At 33.4% G+C, this 18,909-nt stretch overlaps 1 protein-coding gene across 1 annotated transcript in view; it reads left to right on the forward strand.

Annotated features, from left to right (window-relative positions):
* The window catches only part of LOC118200862 (zwei Ig domain protein zig-2-like), an 81,216-nt gene that overhangs the window by 4,333 nt on the left and 57,974 nt on the right, over positions 1–18,909 (forward strand). The window contains exon 2 of the mRNA XM_035372845.2: positions 10,281–10,371. Coding sequence (XP_035228736.1) covers positions 10,291–10,371 — 81 coding nt within the window. The 5' untranslated portion in view covers positions 10,281–10,290. The remainder of the gene's footprint in view (positions 1–10,280; positions 10,372–18,909) is intronic.

The raw sequence follows: 18,909 nt of genomic DNA on the forward strand, positions 1-18,909 counted from the left end.
TTGTAAGAAGTGCGTTTTAATTCTTATTTATTTATTTCAGACAAGTCTCTTATTCACCTCATCTTCGGTATGACTCTGAGAAATAATTTTTATATTTTTACTTTATTCAAAGTGGTTTTATTGCAGGAAAATTTTTTTAAATTTAAATACGGTGTTACTTTTTATTATGAAAGCTATCAGGCTCCAAATGTTTCGGATAGAAATTTCTACTAAAGTACTTGTCTCAGAAGTTATTTTATTTATCCTTATCAGCATGAGATCTTTCCGGTGAATTTTGCATAAATGATATTGTTCAAGATCGTGATCTGTTAAAACTTAGACTATGATAGTGCTCTCAAGATTAGATGTTTGAGATCTTGGAGCAAGCACAAAACCGAGCAGTTTTCTTGAAGTACTTCAAGAATTATACTTAAAATGCCTAATTTTCTAAAATTTTATTTTTTCTATACTGTGATGCAGTTGACTCATTACTTGAAAGTTTGGGGCACAAATGCGTTCTGAACATGGAGGTTACTGATAGACACATAAAACACAAATTTAAAAGCATATTCCTCCAAAATCTACATTATAGCCATAAGTAGTATTAGTTCTTAGTACCGAATGGAAGAATAATATGAAACTTTTGTTCGGTAGTACACATTACAAAAAGTTCCTAATGACATACCTGCAGAGATCTAAATGATTTATTTCTTGAACCAACTCATAGGTACACAAAATATTGCTGCTTTTCGTCTGAGAGGAAAACAGAAAAATAGTACTAAAATATCTGACATGGCCAGCACATGACCTACCGACAATTCCGCGTTAAGACACCGGCTAGCAACAAGCGTTAAGTAAAGTATCATTTCCGGTTGATTTTTTGCAAAAAAAAATATAATTTTTTATGAAATTTATGACTCAGTATTAATTATAAACACTACTATTTTTTTTATTATTCTATTCTGCCACACAATGGACAATGATAACTATACGTGCTCATTTACACATCTATTCTCATGCCTTTGATTCGAAAATATGGATTGTAGTACATCCCCTGGTCGTATAGTACTTTGGAATCACAAATCAGTGATTTAAACAATATAAAGCTCTTAAAAGCAGCATATTTTTAGGCAGGAGTTAAGTACCACTTCAGGTTGCCCAATCGTACTCAAAATCGAATCAAATTTTATATGATTAGAGAAAGTTTAAGTGCAGAAAATGGAACTTTCTGGAAGTCTGATATAAGGTTTATTGCGAATGAAACAATCCTCATACAGATAGACAGATATCATCGTAAATGGTAGTAAAACTTTTGTGTTGATCCTAATTCTTGCTTATTCATTGGGAACTCACTACCGAATTTTTGAACAGAAAATATTACCTTCTTACCTATGCATGTAGTAGATTGGAGGGAGGTAAAATGTTTGACTTAAAAGCGAGATCACACTCCGAAAAGTAAAAATGTGGTTCCTGAGTTCCTACTCTTTCCCCAGTCTTCAAAAATGTACTTGAAAGTTCTACATTTTGAACTACATTTAATGAAAGTTCTTTGAAGTAGAGAATCCATGAGAGGATTTTCGGTTTCTACCAACAAGATTCTTTAAAATCCAGTGTAGCCAAAACTAAAGTGCATCTTTATCCACAGGCTGCCCACCAGCGGCCGAGCGGTAAAATCGCTGAACACTGGTAGTTCGGTCCGAGGTTCGAATCCCGCGAACGGGCTGGCTGCATCGGCGTTTTCGTGGTTTTCCTCATGTGTAACGTGTATACGAGTCAGTTTCCCTTAGAAAGTCCTCCAAGAAGGCATCCCTTCCCTAGGCAGATAGCCCTAGTGTGCCTTGCCGTATTCCCAATACACCACCAATTGTCCGCAGGTTAGGGAGCTAATGAGCAATCCTCAGTTTGAAAGTAAACTGAAGAACGATTAGTTGACGCATGAAAGTATTTTAAATGCATGAGGATATAGCTCTGAAACTCAAAGGCAAAACATTAGAAAAAGAAATAATTAGTAACCTTTTGAAACATTATAAAGCACTGAGATGTAATATGTAACGCATTTTCTATATTCTTCAACATATTCTCCACGGAACATTAAAAAAAGTTTCGATAAGCATACAGGGTGTATCACTACAGCGGTGACAAACTTTCAGGAGAGATAGAGTACACCGAGACAATGGGAAATCACATAGCAGTGCATGGTCAGAAACGCTCTCCTGGCACGGTAGTGACGACACAAAAGGCAAAAAAGGAAAGACACAAACAGTGAGACAAAACATGTTTTATTACTGTTAGAAACAGTGCCTGATAGAAAAAGTTGATAACTAGGTTTGAAATCTGCGCAGAAGTAATACAAAGCTTAGTAGATGAGTTTTCTCTAACAAACTTACTTTCTGTTTCAGTGAAATATTTCTGAGTAGTAGTTAGCTTCCGCTTTAAAAACTCAAAATTTTCAGCATTTAATAAACCATTGAAGCATATCAGACTGATTACTCTAGCAAACAGACGGTTCCCCAAAGATCCCGACTTATTTTCATACCTTTAGATACTATAAAATATAATTCATCAATTTAGGAGCACATGAACTATGAAAATTCTACCTAGCTTTAATTTAACTATGAAATTAAAGAAGAGAATTCTAGTTTAAAAACTCCAATCCTTCTTTCTGCATTTTTTGTTTGAATTAAAAAATAATAAAACTTTGAAAAAATTTATAAATAAAAAATTAAAAAAAAGAAATGCATAGAGAAGATTGCAATTTCTGATTTTTTTTGTTTGAATTAAAAAATAATAAAATTTAAAAAAATTTTTAAATATAAAATAAGAAAAAGAAAGAAATGCATAGGGAAGATTGCAATTTCTGCTTTATTACAGAATTTCACCATTACCATTTGATTTTCTTTTGAATAAAGAGTACAAGGGAACAAAGAGTAAAATACTGTTAAAAGTCTAGATATACTAACTTTCAAATTACTCACTGTCCGAACTTTAATGAGTTTATGTAAATAAAGATTTAAAGTATCACATCAATTATTATTTTTAAATAAATTCTTACAGTATCGCAGATGTATGAAGCATTTTGCGTATTGTCGATTGGGACTACTTATTCTCATATTTTTGATATTTATTTGTTACAGACAGGAAAATTACTAAAGGAAGTTAGTTACTAAAGGAAAATAATTACACCTCTTTCAGGTGCTGCAAATATCTGCAAAGGCAATTAAAGTTACAGAAGACGAAATTATCTAGATAAGAAATTTACAATAAAGGATTTAGCATAAATAACCAGTAAAAATTAGTTAAAAGCTGGAATAAAAGAGTCTATTAGAGAAAATGGCAGGTGAAATAATTTAATTATATGGATAATTGGTAATGATTAGTATGAATTGGATATACGAATCGGAAATGTAATTATACTTCTTTTTAAAAAAAATATGTTTTCATTTAGAAACTTAAAAGTTATTTCTCCCGCCTTCCTAGCGTGCCTTCGTGGTGTAGTGGTTCTGCACGCTGGGCCGGTATTCCAGAGGTCCGTGGTTCGATTCCCAGCGAAGGCGTTGTTAATTTTTCATCTCTCCGGCTTCCAAAAAAAATCCTAATGTCTCTGCAAACTATTATGAATTTTTTATTCCTTTTATATGTTTATACATTTCAGGACAAAAATCCACGAGTTTCCCATGCAGTTTGTCATCTAGTCAAATAAATAGTCTTTCATTGAAACATAAAAACCCATAAAATCAATTAAATTTTCATAACGTTGGACTGTTTGCAAAGTGGCATGAATATCCATGACTAAAATTAAAAACTCTCTTATTCTGTTTTACTCCATAAAATATTCCGAAACAGGTTTAAAACTCGCTTCGACATCATTCGAAAAATTGGTAAAATTTCTTACCTTTTAATCTTAAGATGCAGAACTGCTCAATTTAATAAATTATGTCTTTTGCTAACATAAGTATAATGTTAAATTTCTCATTGCATTACCTAGGCAAAAAAAAAAAAAAAAAAATAAACTTTATGGTTTCGTGAAACTGACTAATAGGGAAAGAATCGCCATGTCTGAATTTCTCCTGCAAATAGGGCTCACTTAATTTGAATTTCGTACAAGACTAATCTAGATTTGTGCTTATAAGCTCCGGATATTCTCGAATGTCTAATTTAATTAGAGCCTATTAATAAGCGAGACTTTATATATAAAGTCTCTAATAAGAGGATATAATGGGATAGGTTAATATCAATGTTTATGAAAGGAATTGTTCCCTAACAGTGAAAAAAGAATATTGTTCTAATTGCAGCATAGCAGAATTTATTGAACTTTATTATGTCTCAAATTAATATACCAAGTAAATTATTTTTAGCAAAATTAACTCATTCGAGATGTTACTATAATTAGAAGAACGCTAAGTGATTTCAGAAACTTGAGAAAAGGAAAACGAACTTCAAAGAATAAATATAGAATCATAATTTGAGGTATCCGGCTGAAACCTGAGAAGCGTTAATTTGCACGATTTCGTTCTAAGAATCTGTTTTATAGAATATAATATGAAAAAATGTGTGATAAATCAGGTTACTCTAAGTTTTGAGCCGGATCTTTAAACTTATAGAATCAAAATTTACTTGGAATCCCTCAAATGATTTTTATAATTTTCCATTTATCTTACTTAACGCTACTTTTACGACCGATAATTTAAGAGATAATTTTCAGACGTTTCTATTAATATTTAAAAACTGTTTTATGGAAAGCGAAGAGATTGGGTTATTGAGTTAAACTTGCTGTGTGCATTAATTGTTTGTAATATTAAGTGTTTTCTTTTTGTAGTTGAATTAACTTGTTAAATTTTGTCGAATGTAATGCAAAACATAGATTCATTGAATCCCTTATCATACCCATTAGACAACCTTTATAGTTAACACGAACAAAATTTTTAAGGCGACTTATTTATTAGCAGATAAATGTATTTAATCAAAATGTTTTGAGTATTTCTTGAAGTCCGGAGCAATATGAAACGATAAAATTTTAAATAAAATGTTAATATAATTTTTTGTAAAATTTACTCATGGAATTAATTGTATGACAAAAAAAGACTATCAGTAATTAATTTTCAACCTGGATGTTAGAAAGCCTTATATTTTTCTCTGACCATCGCATTAATAGGAGGGTATTTATCACATCATTCCTATACACAATTTTAAAACTATATTTAAAAGTTTCTGATATCGTCCCTCGTAAATGGATTGGACCGGATTATTTGTTTATGGAAAAGTACACTAAGATTATTCTCCGAGGGGATAAACTGAAGAATCTTCTGAGGTAAAGCGGCCCATATTTACGCTACACAAGAAAACATATTAAAGCTTTGGACAGGACAAAGACGTTCAGTTACCTGGAATGAAATTCTGGGATAAACTACCTATGTTTCGTGGTTTTAGCTACTCCGTTGGGCGCCGATTTAGCACTCTTAAAATAGGTATTAAATGAAGTGGTGCATATGTGAATATGTAGTTATTTGCAACCTGTTGCAATATATCTGAAACATTAGTGTCAGCAGATGAATATGAATTGAATGAAGCAATGGGCTGAATTTTACGAAAATAAAAAATTTAATGCTCGAAGAGATTCTCAGTACATTTTATTGTTTCAATTTTCTTATATTTCTTGATGTAATTTCTTGATTTAAATTCTTTCTTGTATTTCTTGATATAACCCGAATTTGCAATGTGACAAGAGTTAAATTTTTTTATAGTTAAAAGTTACATTAAAAAGTTATAAAGGTTAAAAAAACTATTTATCATTATTCTAAAGTTACATTTCTTTCATTTGTGAAATTTAATTTTGATTAAAAGGCCTTTATACTTCCCATTAACTTGTAGAGTTTCCCCTTGGTTCAATTAACCAATTATTCAGATTTTTGTTATCTTTTCTAAACTCCTCAATCCTTCTCGCATTACCTCGCCATAATGCAAGTTTAAAGTTAAGTGAAGTGAGTATTTAAACGAGTAAATCTTGGGGCTTATTCAGAGCGTGTTTTCGCTAGCTAGAGCAGGTTACGAGTCTGTCCTTGCTGTTACGCGGAGTTGCTGACATGCCTTTTTGGTCATTTAAATAATTACCAGGCCTGGTAGGTTATCGAGTCAACCTAGTTAACCTTAACTTAAATGCTAGTCCAGCACTAGTCTTTAACCGTGAATTTTCAGTGTAACGATTCCTAAGTTCCACCTCAAGTTGTTGGTGTTATCGTAAGCAAGAAGTACGTGCCTTTCTGTTCAGAGTTGGATAATAATAAAGGGTTATTTTTACCCTTCTTCTGAGTTAGTTTTCCTTACGCCTGTGCAAGAAGTCGCCAGGTTCCTTAATAGGATCTAGAAGAGCTTATGTAGCCAAAGAGAACAGGATCCTACAAACTCAACCATAGTCTTTTCTTCTAAAAAATTTAAGATTTAGTTTATTCGTTTCATTGTTACGTCTGTAAGAATGGCTAAATCATAAAATGAAATATGATCACTACGTTCTTAAAAAATTTCGTTTCTGGATCCTAAAAAGTGCTTTTTATCTGTCGAACAAGCTCTAAAAATCGTTGCAGGAATTTTCCATTATTTTTCCATCTAATTTCAAAATGTAACTTAATATTCCAGACTCAGCATCAAGTTTACCAATCAGTGTTTCGAACAATCTATTTCGCAGTGGTCTGGCACGAATAGAATTTCCAATTTTTTAACTGTTTCCATCGCGTCTTCACAATGTAAAATTTCTGTAGATAATGCCGGCTGATGATGATGCAATAGAAGTTAAAAAAGTGTGGAAAGTCACCATCATTCTTACATAAACTGATGAAACTAACAACAGAATCAATCATGGCAGGTGCGCTATCTGTTATTATTGACATACGTTTTTGAAGCGGATAATTTATTTCAGATATGCGATTTTTAATAACTTGGTATATGTCCACTTCGCGTGTTCCTCCACACCTCCATCTTCAGGGAACTTTGGTGACCTGTGCCTTTGTGGGGTAACTAGAACTCGACATTTCCTTTCCCCTCTCGGCACTTGTCTTCTCAAGACTGAGAAGAGACCAGACGTGCAATGCGAGCCAAATCTAATGATCGCGCGAGTAACACGGATTAGGCAACCCTGAGTTAAGCCATTTCATTTCCTGAAAAGAAAGTTTGGAAATCTTCAGGGTGAAAGAACCTAAAATCTTTTAGTTCTATTAGATAAAAATTTTCGAATTTTAGAACGTCTGCAAGTTATAAATATTTGAAACCTGTACATATGTATCTGATTGTAATGAAAGTTTTCCGTTCAAAAAACATTCTTATTAAAGTTTAAAAAACATGAAAGTACCTTTAGTGTGGGTAGTAATCATCACCCAAATATAGAATTTTCTGCCAATGCTTTGTTAGTTTTTCAAAGCCTTCGGCCCAGAAACTTGGTGTCAGCGAGTCCAAAAATAGATCAACCTGATTTCAGACTTCCTGTGCAGAATGGAAGATAGCACCAGCAAGATGTAGCTGCAGGTGGTAAAAAAGGTAATAGTCTGAAGAGCGATGTCTGGGCTATATGGTATGTGTGGCAAAAGATCCCATTCGAGTGTGCACAGAGTCTAGCCAGTAAATGCAGACACATATGGTCTTGCATTACCTTAATGGTACATTTCTTTTTTGCGCTGGAACTCAGTTTGTCTTTTTCCTTGATAGCAGCGTCAACACGGACTGACATCTCGCTGTACACCTTACTCTCGAGGGTTTTACCTTTTCCAGATACTCTTTACGGATAATACAACGGCAATCTCACCAGATACAAAGCATGATCTTTTTGTTAGTTAAATTGCGCTTTGTGACGCTGCCAACGGGCTCACCGGGCGCAGAACGACCCCCTTTCCGGCCTGTGTTGTTAAGGTAAATCCATTTTTCATCACCACTGATGATCCGGTCCAGAATTTTATCTTTGTGTTGATATTCGAGCATATTAGTGCAGGCTCCGAACACGTTTGTCCTTGCTTGAGTCAGCTTATGCGGCACCCAGCGATTGAACTTGTACCTCAAGTTTATGCGATGCATAGCGCGACTAATGGACATGGCACTAACTCCTTAGGAAGCTCTGGTCTAACTCCTTAGCAAGCTCTCAAGTAGTTGCATACTGATCTTCTTCCACTAGTTCTCGCCGGCAGGCCTCACCAACATCAGTAGGCCGGCCATCAACTCTGCTTCTTGAATGTCATAGTTCTTGTTTTTGAACTTCGGTACCAAACTTTCACAGTGCCGTATGATACAACATTAGTTCTTAAAACTATACACATGATTTGGTGATATTCTGTAGCTGACGTTTTGCAACACAACTGGAAGTAAATGATGATTCTAATCCGGTAGCGTGATAGTGCCATTTCAGACACCTTGTATTTAATGGTAACGATATGTTTTTACAAATTTCACATCAGTGTTCTAAAGCAAGTTTCTTTCTTTCAAATACCAAAAATCTTTTGACAAACTATGATTAAACACGCCAACGAAAACTGTTTGCGCCGTCGATATTTGCGGTGGCGGGAAACTTTCGTTAAACCCGATATTTAGGTTTCTGTGATACAGAAAGTATATTACAGAAGTTGACATTCGAAAAGTTTCTCACGTAGCTGTCATCAGTAGCATCTGTGAATGGTCCCCAAATTTTAGCTGTGAATGGTCCCAAAAAATACTGTAGAGACATTAGGTTATTTCGAGGTCGGAAAGATGAAAAATATGCAACACCTTCACTGGGAATCGAACCGCGGACCTCTCAATTACGCGCTGAGCGTGCAGACCACTACACCACGAAGGCTCGCTAAGAAGGCGGGAGAAATACCTTATAATTTGATGCCTTATAACCATAGAATTTGATGGTATGAGAATAGATATTTTGCCTATTTGACTAATTCATTTATAAAAAAGCGCTTTTAAATGTGCTTTTTTTCCCACATTTTTTACTACAGCACCAGTAAAAATTTGATTTTTTTTTTTTTTACTTTAGAAGTATGACATGGCTATAATTACCTAAGCCTGAAAACTTATCTTTTTTTTAATGCATTTCTTAAATTGAAGTAATGGATCTGTAAGTAGTTGTTCAAAGCAATATTTAATTATGAAAAAACTTTTGAAATATCAAGCATAGCATGAGGCATAATCCTTTAAGTATCTACGGCTGACTGCTTGTATTTTTTAGCTAAGTTTTCTTTTAGAAGCTTCGTAATGAAAAGAAACTTAAATAGCTTCATGCACGAAGAAATTTCCAACAATTTCAGTCTAGCTTAAAATAAAATAAATTTTGCTGTGAGGTATCTATAAGATATTTTTCTTTAGATGTGCAAGGTTTATGGGCTTCTTTACAAAAAAAAAAAAAAATACTCATGAAGAAATTTCTTGTTATTACTGTCTTCTTATTAGTATATTTTTGTCAACCTGTGCCAGTTTCACTGTCCCATATAATATTTAAACGTTTAAAACTAAAACTCATTGGTGTAACAGCCCTAATGGGCCAATGCCTGCAGCGCCCCGAAATCTGCTTTCTTGACCGTGGGCCCCGGAGTGCGTAAGCATAAGCCCTGAACAAGTGGTCAGCTTGTCGCAGCACTCACCCCCAGTGTTTAGTCCTCAAGTGAACTTGGTACTCATTTTATGCAACTTGGTACTTTAAGACGGAAATCAAGGGATGAAAGGCTGATTATTTAACGTTTAGTTATGACTAAAACTAATTAAATTGTCAAATGGGTAGCTTCAGATTTTTATAGTAGATAGCAGCATCTCAAATTTCACTTCTAATTATGACTAGTAACTGCTGATTAAATATTTAAATACATAACTTTAAATTTTACAGGCGATATTAACTTTCGAAATTTTACATTTAAGCCAACACTCGAAGTCGCTGGGGGCCGAACGGTAAAATCGCTGAACACTTCTACTATGTACTCATATGAGTTCGCTTCCAGGCGAACGTGCTAGCTACATGAGCGCTTTCGTAGTTTTTCTCTATATGTAACGTGTATAAGAGTCAGTTTCCCTTGGAAAGTCCTCCACGAAGGCATCCCTTCCCTTAGGCAGATAGCCCTCGCGTGATTTTCCATAACTGAAGAAGTCAACTAATGAAATCCCAGTTTCTAGATGATTAGTTCTCGTGGAATTTTTGGTATATGCGATGACTGTAGTGTTTGCATGCTGCTATATGCATCTGTAAAAAGCAACTTGTAACCTAAGTAATAACATGAGTAATTTTTCACATTAATTTTGAATTGCAATATAAATATGCAATAAAGACGGAATTATTTTTAATTTCACAGGTCAGAAAAGATGCTTATTTGGTTAGGATTGACTTGTCTTCTATTATCTATATGTTATGGTCGCGTTTTGGAATCTTCTTCTAACGCACAGGTAAGCAGATTTCTAATTTTCTTTCTCGGACAAGTATGTATACATGTATGTATGTATGTATGTACGTATGTATGAAGAAGGGAAAACATCGAATGGTTAAATTAGTTTTTTTCTCCTCCTCACACCCACAATCTTAAGCTAATTCTTTTGTTTAGTACCTGTATTAGAAGACAGTCTTTGTCTCTCTTTATTTCAGTGTAACCTGATACCTTAAATCTAACTACCTTAAATCTACTGAATTCTAAAAGAATGTATTTCATGTTTCAGCATCTATTATGAATCAATGCCTTCGAGGCTTAAAGAAAAAAAATCTAGAGTTAATTTTTAAAGAATTAATAACACATTTTTTTACACCTAAATGCGTTCCCTATTTTTAATAGGGAATAAATTTGCTTTTAACAAATTTTTCAGTAACTTTAGTTTTTACTTACTTTATTAATCTTAATTACTCTTCAGATATTTCAAGCCTACTTTGATTTAACGTAAGTAAGTAAAAACAGTGATGAAAGTTTTGTCCAACTTAGAGCTGGTTTGAACAGATAGAACATACACTAAATCAGTGATTCTCAACCGGTGGTAAGCAAGAGAAAAATAGGTGGTACGCAAAGAAACAAAATGTTTTTAACTATTAAATTCAAAAATTAAATACCCCAACATCCTGTTAATTTTTTTCTCTAACACTCGTAAATTTATCTGATCTGAGCTTTGTTCAAGGTCAATAAAATGACGAATAAAATGACGTCTTCTATATACATGACAAACATTTATTTGAACTACGAAGACGTTGAACAGCAGAGTAGAAACATGATTACACAGCGCTTTGCACTTCTCTCTTACATGCAATACTCAACATTGACTTTGGCTAACTGCGTATTAACTAAGTATAAGTATTACGCAGCAGAGAACTTGCTGATCATGCGCATGCGCTAGGGAAATCGACGGCGGTTGCCAACATACCCCCTTTCGACGTTGATTCTCCTATTGCTGAAAAGTAAAACAAAATACATATTGAACAGTATTCAATCCTACAATTGTACAACAGTTTTGATGTTTAACAGGAGTCAGGGGTTTGGTTAACACATCAGCTCCCATTTCACTGGTAGGTATGTACTTCACATCTAATTCACCGCGTTCATACACTTCACGCACAAAATGATGGCGAATGTCTATGTGCTTTGTACGGGAGTGAAACACTGAATTCTCCGTAATTTTCTGAGCTCCTTGATTGTCGCAGTATATTGTTGTTGGGTGTTCTATGTTGTAACCCAGCTCCTTCAAAAAACGACGTAGGTAGACGGTTTCTTTGGCGGCCTCAGACAAAGCCATATATTCCGCCTCCGTTGAAGATAGAGCTACTGCGTTGTTTTTGTGATTCCCAGGTTATAGCTGAACCACTTAATATATATACAAAACCGGTGTAAGATTTTCTATCATCGACATTTGATGCCCAATCTGCATCCACAAAGGCGATGAGTGGTTTTCCTGTTTTCGTATAAATTAGTCCTTGATCTTGGGTTCCCTTTAGATATCGAAGTATTCTTTTCGCAGCATGCCAATGTTCTTTTCCCGGATTGTTGTTAAATTGACTTAAGAAATTCACGGCGTATGTGATATCTGGCCTAGTAGCTACTGAAAGGTACATTAATGATCCGATCAGATTTCTAAATGGAACATTTTTCATGTCAGCGATTTCATTTTCGTTTTTAGGACTCATCTCTTTTGATAATTTTTTGCTGTTATCTATAGGTGAAGACACGGATTTAGCATTTTGCATATTATACCGATTTAAAATATCATCAACGTATTTCTTTTGAGAAATTTTAATTGAATTCTCATTTTGGTAAAATTCTATTCCTAAGCAATAATGTAACTTCCCCAAGTCTTTCATTTTGAAAGCAGAAGCTAAACTATTGCGAATTGTTTCATACGTTTGCTTAGAATCGGTAAAAACGATAAGATCGTCTACATAAACGATTATAATAGTTTCACTGTTAGGCGTCTTTTTAATATAAACACAATTATCTGAATTAAGAGATTTAAATTTCATAGATTTCAATTTTTCATCCAACTTTTTGTACCACTGACGTCCTGACTGTTTAAGACCGTATAATGATCTCTTTAAAAGACACACTTTATCTGAATTAGTTTCAACGCGAAAACCTTCGGGAATTTCCATGTAGATTTCTTCATCTAAATTTCCATTTACATAGGCCATTACAAAATCCAATTGGTAACCTTTGAGATTGTGTTCTACTGCGTAGGCTAAAACTGTTCTTATGGAACTTAATCTAGCAACAGGGGAAAAGTTTTCAGTGAAATCGAGACCAGGGATTTGAGCGCACCCTTTAGCAACTAGCCTAGCTTTGTATTTTTCGATAGTGCCGTCGTGATTATATTTTAAGAACCCATTTACTACCAATAACTTTCTTGTTTTCAGGTCTTTTTACTAATTCCCAAGCCTTTTCTTGAACAAGCGAGTTATATTCTAACAGCATGGCATTATGCCAATTTTCAGCATATGGTCCATTTAATACTTCTTGCACTGTAGGATTAATGCTTTCCTCAACAACATTTTGAGTTTGTTCATTTTTATTTACAACTGTATAGTGATATTCCTTTTTTATGCCTTCCTGGCAAACCTGTTTTTATTTTCTTGGGTCGACCAGGCCCCCTTTTAATCAGGATAGGATGCATTGATTCGCTATCTAAATCACTTCCGCTTTCCGGTTCAGCTTCAGATTTAAGTGGCGACTCGCTACCGTCCAGAGGTGATGATTTTTCACAACATGTTTTATTTATAATTTTTTCCTCCGGAGCGAAAGGCAGATTTATTTCTTGCTCTGAGTCATAACTACAGCAGTTTTCAAATTCATTAATAAATTTTACATCTCTGCTTATTATCACTTTACATGCCTCGGGATCCCAAAGTCTATACGCTTTTGATTCATCAGAATAGCCAATAAAAATACATTCTTTAGATCGAATATCAAATTTGCCTATTCCTGGCCTTTTATTTAGCGAAAATGCTTTTTGTCCAAAGGTTCTGAAGTGAGAGACAGCAGGTACTCTGCCAAACATCACTTCGTAAGGTGTTTTTATTTCGTGTTTTAAACCTCGCGTTGGGCAGTCGTATTGACGGCTTCGGCCCAGAATTTCTGAGGCAGATTGGATTGCAATAAGAAACATCGCGCCATTGAAACCAAAGTGCGATTTAATCTTTCGGCGACGCCATTCTGGGCTGGCGTGTAAGGAGTGCTCATTTCGTGTTTTATTCCCGCATTATTAAGAAATTTATTAAAGTCTTTCCCTAAATATTCTAGCCCGTTATCGGTTCGCAGAATTCTGATTTTAGAGTTAAGTTTATTTTCAAAAGATGCTTTAAAATTTCTGAAAGCTTCTTTAACCTCATCCTTAAATTTCAGAAAATAAACACGAACATATCGAGATTTATCATCAATAAATGTTGCGAAATAAAATGATCCACCTATTGATTCAGTTCTCATGGGACCACACAAATCAGAATGAATTAGATTCAACAATTCAGTACTTCTATATTCAGATTGTTTGGGAAGAGGGGTTGCGGTTTGTTTACCCTGAATGCATACCTTACAAGTAGAAAGAGAGTCAATTTGAGAAAAAGAAAGACCTCTAATCATGTTATTTATTTGAAGTTTTTTAAGATTATTTTCATTTAAATGGCCAAATCTTATATGCCACTGATCTATTTCTTTAGCAATTGATACAGATTCAAATATTGGCATGACAAAATAAAGATCATTTTCACGTTTAGCTAAAATTACTGTTTCGTTATTAGAATTAATTATTTGAGCACATTTTTCTTTGAAAATTACTGAAAGATTATTTTCAATTACTTTAGACACTGAGATTAAATTATTTTTCAAATCAGGTACACACAATACATTTTTGAGTTTGATATTTTCAGTTTTAGAACCTATGCGAACTTTAAATTTTACAGTTCCTTTTCCAATAGCTTTAACAGTTTTATCAGCAGCTAATTTAACATAAGTGTCACCTACCTCGTGAATTTCTTGAAACAGTTCCTTGCTGTTACACATATGCGATGTTGCACCACTATCCAGACAAAAATGTGTTTAGAATTACTATTAGTGCATGCTACGGCTTTTTCTTGCTCCAGGGAATTCTGATATTCTGCAGACATCGCAGTTTCACTAAGGTATTTGCTTTTAGTTTCTTTACTTTTCTTCCTACATTCCAATGCTCTATGCCCATAGATATGGCAGAAGTTGCATCTGTAGTTAACTGGATACTGTCTTCGGTTTGCAGACTTATCTGGTTTCGGTTTAGGAACCGGTCGTTGAGTATACTTCCGATCTTTCGAATAGAACGCATGCTGTGGTTCAGAAAACGTTGAATCTTTATTTTTGTGAGCGTTAGCTTCTTCCAACAGTTTAATTTTCAGCATTTCTGGAGAAGGCAGTTCATCACGAGATTCACTAGCTATTCGAAAGCTTTCATAAGAGTCCGGTATGCTATATAAAAGCAATATTGTAAGCAAATCATCCGCAATGTTTATTTCCATTTCTTTCAGTTTGTCCACAAGAATAAAAAAATCATTTAGATGATCATTCATTTGTTTAGCATCACTCATTTTTGTAAAAAGCAGTTTTTTTAGAATTGTTGCCTTTCTAGCTGATCCCTTCGATTCGTAAATAGAATGCAATTTACGCCACAGTTCGTGAGATGTTATACAATTCTTTACTTGTGGAAGTTCGCTGGGTAAGATGAATAGGATTATATCCGCTCGTGCTTTTTGGTCAGCAGTTTTCCATTTAGCAAATTCTTCATCACCAGGTTCTGGTTTCGGAATTTTCCCAGTTACATAGTCCCAATGATCATTTTTAATCAGTATTGCTTCCATTTGCAACTTTCACGTATCAAAGTTGTCCTTGTTTAGCTTTTCAATTGACACTGTATTAGTCGTCGCCATTGTCATTTCAGTCGACGCAGCTTGGCTTGCCGAAAGAATTTAACAATGGTAGTTGCACTGCACAGTTAAGCGCTATCTGGGCCCATAACCTATGAAGAATAAAATGATGTCTTCTATATACATGGCAAACATTTATTTGAACTACGAAGACGTTGAACAGCAGAGTAGAAACATGATATTACACAGCGCTTTGCGCTTCTCTCTTACATGCAATACTCAACATTGACTTTGGCTAACTGCGTATTAACTAAGTATAAGTATTACGCAGCAGAGAACTTGCTTATCATGCGCATGCGCTAGGGAAATCGACGGCGGTTGCCAACAAGGTGCTCACAAACTTTAGCAAAATAATCCGTTTTCATTTTCACAGATATGCTCTTAGCCATAGATATAACAAAATTTGTCATAAATGATGTTTTTAAAAGGAGTAATAGAAATGGATGTTGTATTTAATAAGAAATAAAAATAAGATCCTATAAAAAGATAATAGTATCTCATTAATTCTTTTAGAATTGATCGATTTATTAGCATGTCTACACTTTATGTCGCCGCCATTTCCGGGCTCATAGTACTCTATTTTCAATTAGAATAATTTTTTTTACGTCGATTTGCTGTCTCTAACAGCAGCTATTTTGTCTTCTTGTTGCATTATATTCCTTACTTGTCTACACGATTTGAGAATATAGCCGTTTGTTTTTGAAGAACTCGTAATATATTGTGAATTTAAATATTTGTCAAAAAATAATAAAACAAACATAGATTTAAAAAATGAAAAAATGGCTTGTATTGACTAAAGTAATGATTCACAGGCGATGGATCCAGGAAATCTACTAGAACTAAGAATATTGAAAAGAAAAATTGTTTATGAAAAATATAACGAAAGTTATTTATCATTCGTGTTTACTTGAAATGGAGATGAATGGACCTTCAACCTCAATGTGTTGTTTTCAGTGAGTCATCCAGTCAAAGTAAGAAACGATCGCTTCTTAAGAGATATCTTGAATCTAAGCATGCCAGTTTAAAGGATAAATCTGAAGAATATTTTAAGAGGAAATTATAGGAGTTCAAAAATAGTAAACAACTAATGAAGGGTTTCGTTACTTAAAGTGAAAAAGCATTGGAAGCTAGTTACCAAGTAAGCCTAAGAATTGCCAAGACTGTATAGGCTCACACTATTGGAGAAAACCTTATATGATCAGCAGCTAAAGATATCGCTTTAAGAATATACGACGAAAAAGCGGCTCATGAACTTAATAAAATTCCGTTATCAAATAATACATAAGTCGACGAATTCATGAAATGGCAAATTCCATAAAAGATACACTCATGCAAAAAATAAAATACAGTGAGTATTTTGCATTGCAGTTGGATGAAAGTACTGATATAATGAACTTTGTTCAATTATTTGTTTATATACGTTTCGAAGAAGATAAATGAATTGTCGAAGATTATTTATTTTGTGAATCACTTCATGACAGAACAACTGCAAACAAAACTTTCAAATTGACGATTTTATGTCTGAGAATGATATTATTTGAAATAATTGCATTGCCAACATTCCGGTGCTAGTTAAAAAATAAAGAAAGTCGCTCCTGAAACTAAATTTACTCTCTGCTCTATTCATCGTGAAGCTTTAATAGCCAAAACAATCCCCGAAAACCTGAAAATCGTTTTGAATCAAGCTGTGAAAATTGTTAATTTTATTGAAGGCCGAGCATTAAATTCAAGAATATTTACGATTTTATGCCAAGAGATAGGCAGTGAACATGAAACGCTTTTGTTAGGTTTCGAAGTAAGGTGGTTATCCAGAGGCAAAGTTTTAAAGTGTCTTTTTGAACCTCGATCATAAATTCAAATTTTCCTCTGCGATTCAAAATTACAATCGCAAAAATTTTTATTTAGTGAATTATGGTTGACGCGTTTAGCATATTTAGCTGATATCTTTGGAAAGGTAAATGAATTAAATTTAGGATTACAAAGACAAAGTATTAATTCGTTTAACATTAGAGATAAAAATAAATGCAATGATAAAAAAACCGAACTAATAATCAAACAATTGGATAATAATATTTTAAACTTTTTATCACTTTCAGAGAGTTTTCTAACCGAAAATAGTTTGAAAATATAAGAAAAATTAGCATCTGACATTAAAAATCATAGTTTTTCATTGATAAATAATTTCACCGTGTATTTTTCCGAGGATTATGAAAAATTCTGATTATGAAAGTTCCAATTTGTTCAAAGGTACTTGAAATTTTATCTCGTGAAGAAAAAGGACAATTGATTGAAATTTGCTGTGATCGAATTTTAACCGAAGATTTCAGAAGTAACAAACACTTTTGCTAACTTTTGGCTGAGCCGAAAATGAATTTAAACAAATTTATTTCAAGTAAAGCTATTAATTTTTTTTTTTTTTTCCTTTTTTTTTTTTTTTTTTTTTTTTTTCTCTTTTTGTACAACCTATTTGTGTGAACGATATTTTATTCCATGTTATATTTTAAAAATAAATACAGAACAAAATTAAAAGTAGATCCTAATTTACGGTTAAAACTAAATGAAATAAGAACAGACATAAAGAAATTTGTCTTCTTAAACAGACCCAAATTTTGCACTGAATTTTAGAATTAAAGTATTATAACTTAAATTTTGATAATTAGAATGGTAACCAATTCTTAATCTAATATTTTTATGCGTGCATATTTAATACAAATAGCCAGTAGGTTATTATTACAAATATATATATATATATATATTTGTAATAATAAAATTCCATAGTCAAGAATACACTTAAAATTCTAACTGTATGTTCTTTTCATTTTTAATGGCGACGTTCTCTTATTTGAAAGTACGTGGAATTAAATCCACAGCCCCGTAGTCAAGTTGTTTTTCCCGCTTTTTCTACACGTACAATTTTAGAATGTTCTGGAGATATTTAAAGCTAACTGGATTGGCTGACGTCATTTCTTTGAAGCTCCGCCTTTCCAGAGGCTATAAAAAGACTCGCAAAAGGAATATCGGGGCTTTTTCTTAAATGTCACGATGCAGTAAACTTCATACAAAAAGTTATTAGTAATTCTTTTTATTTACTCCGGATATCTGATTTTTGTAACTGCTATTTCTCCTGAATAATAATAAATGGATCCTGTTTTTTAAACTTATCGTCTGATTATTTAAGCTAAGACTAAAGCTGATACATCACATATATATATATATTAATGTTTCTATTGAGAAATTAAAAAACAAGCGTTGTAAAATATAGTTGTGGTACTAATGTTTTTCAAAATTAAGCACAAAAGAAACGAAAAGGAAAAACTGATAAAAACTTGCCAAAATAACTAAAGAAAATGTGCCAGCTCTCTTTTGACAATACCATTCCGTCTTCTTCGTCTTCAAACAAGATAAGGAAAGAAACTGTTTAAATTTCCTAAGACGGATTTCTTGTATTCCCTTGTTTGCCGTAAAGAAAGAAGTATTAATTTCCAGCGATAAGAAAATATTTTAATTCTTTCTTCTCTCATGAAAAAATATCCAAACATTTCGTTATTTGGTTTGTACCTACAAAAAATGGT

This window comes from Stegodyphus dumicola, chromosome X1, assembly GCF_044657685.1.
Source record: "Stegodyphus dumicola isolate Sdum_Otavi_A_Nest chromosome X1, ASM4465768v1".
NCBI lineage: Eukaryota > Metazoa > Arthropoda > Arachnida > Araneae > Eresidae > Stegodyphus > Stegodyphus dumicola.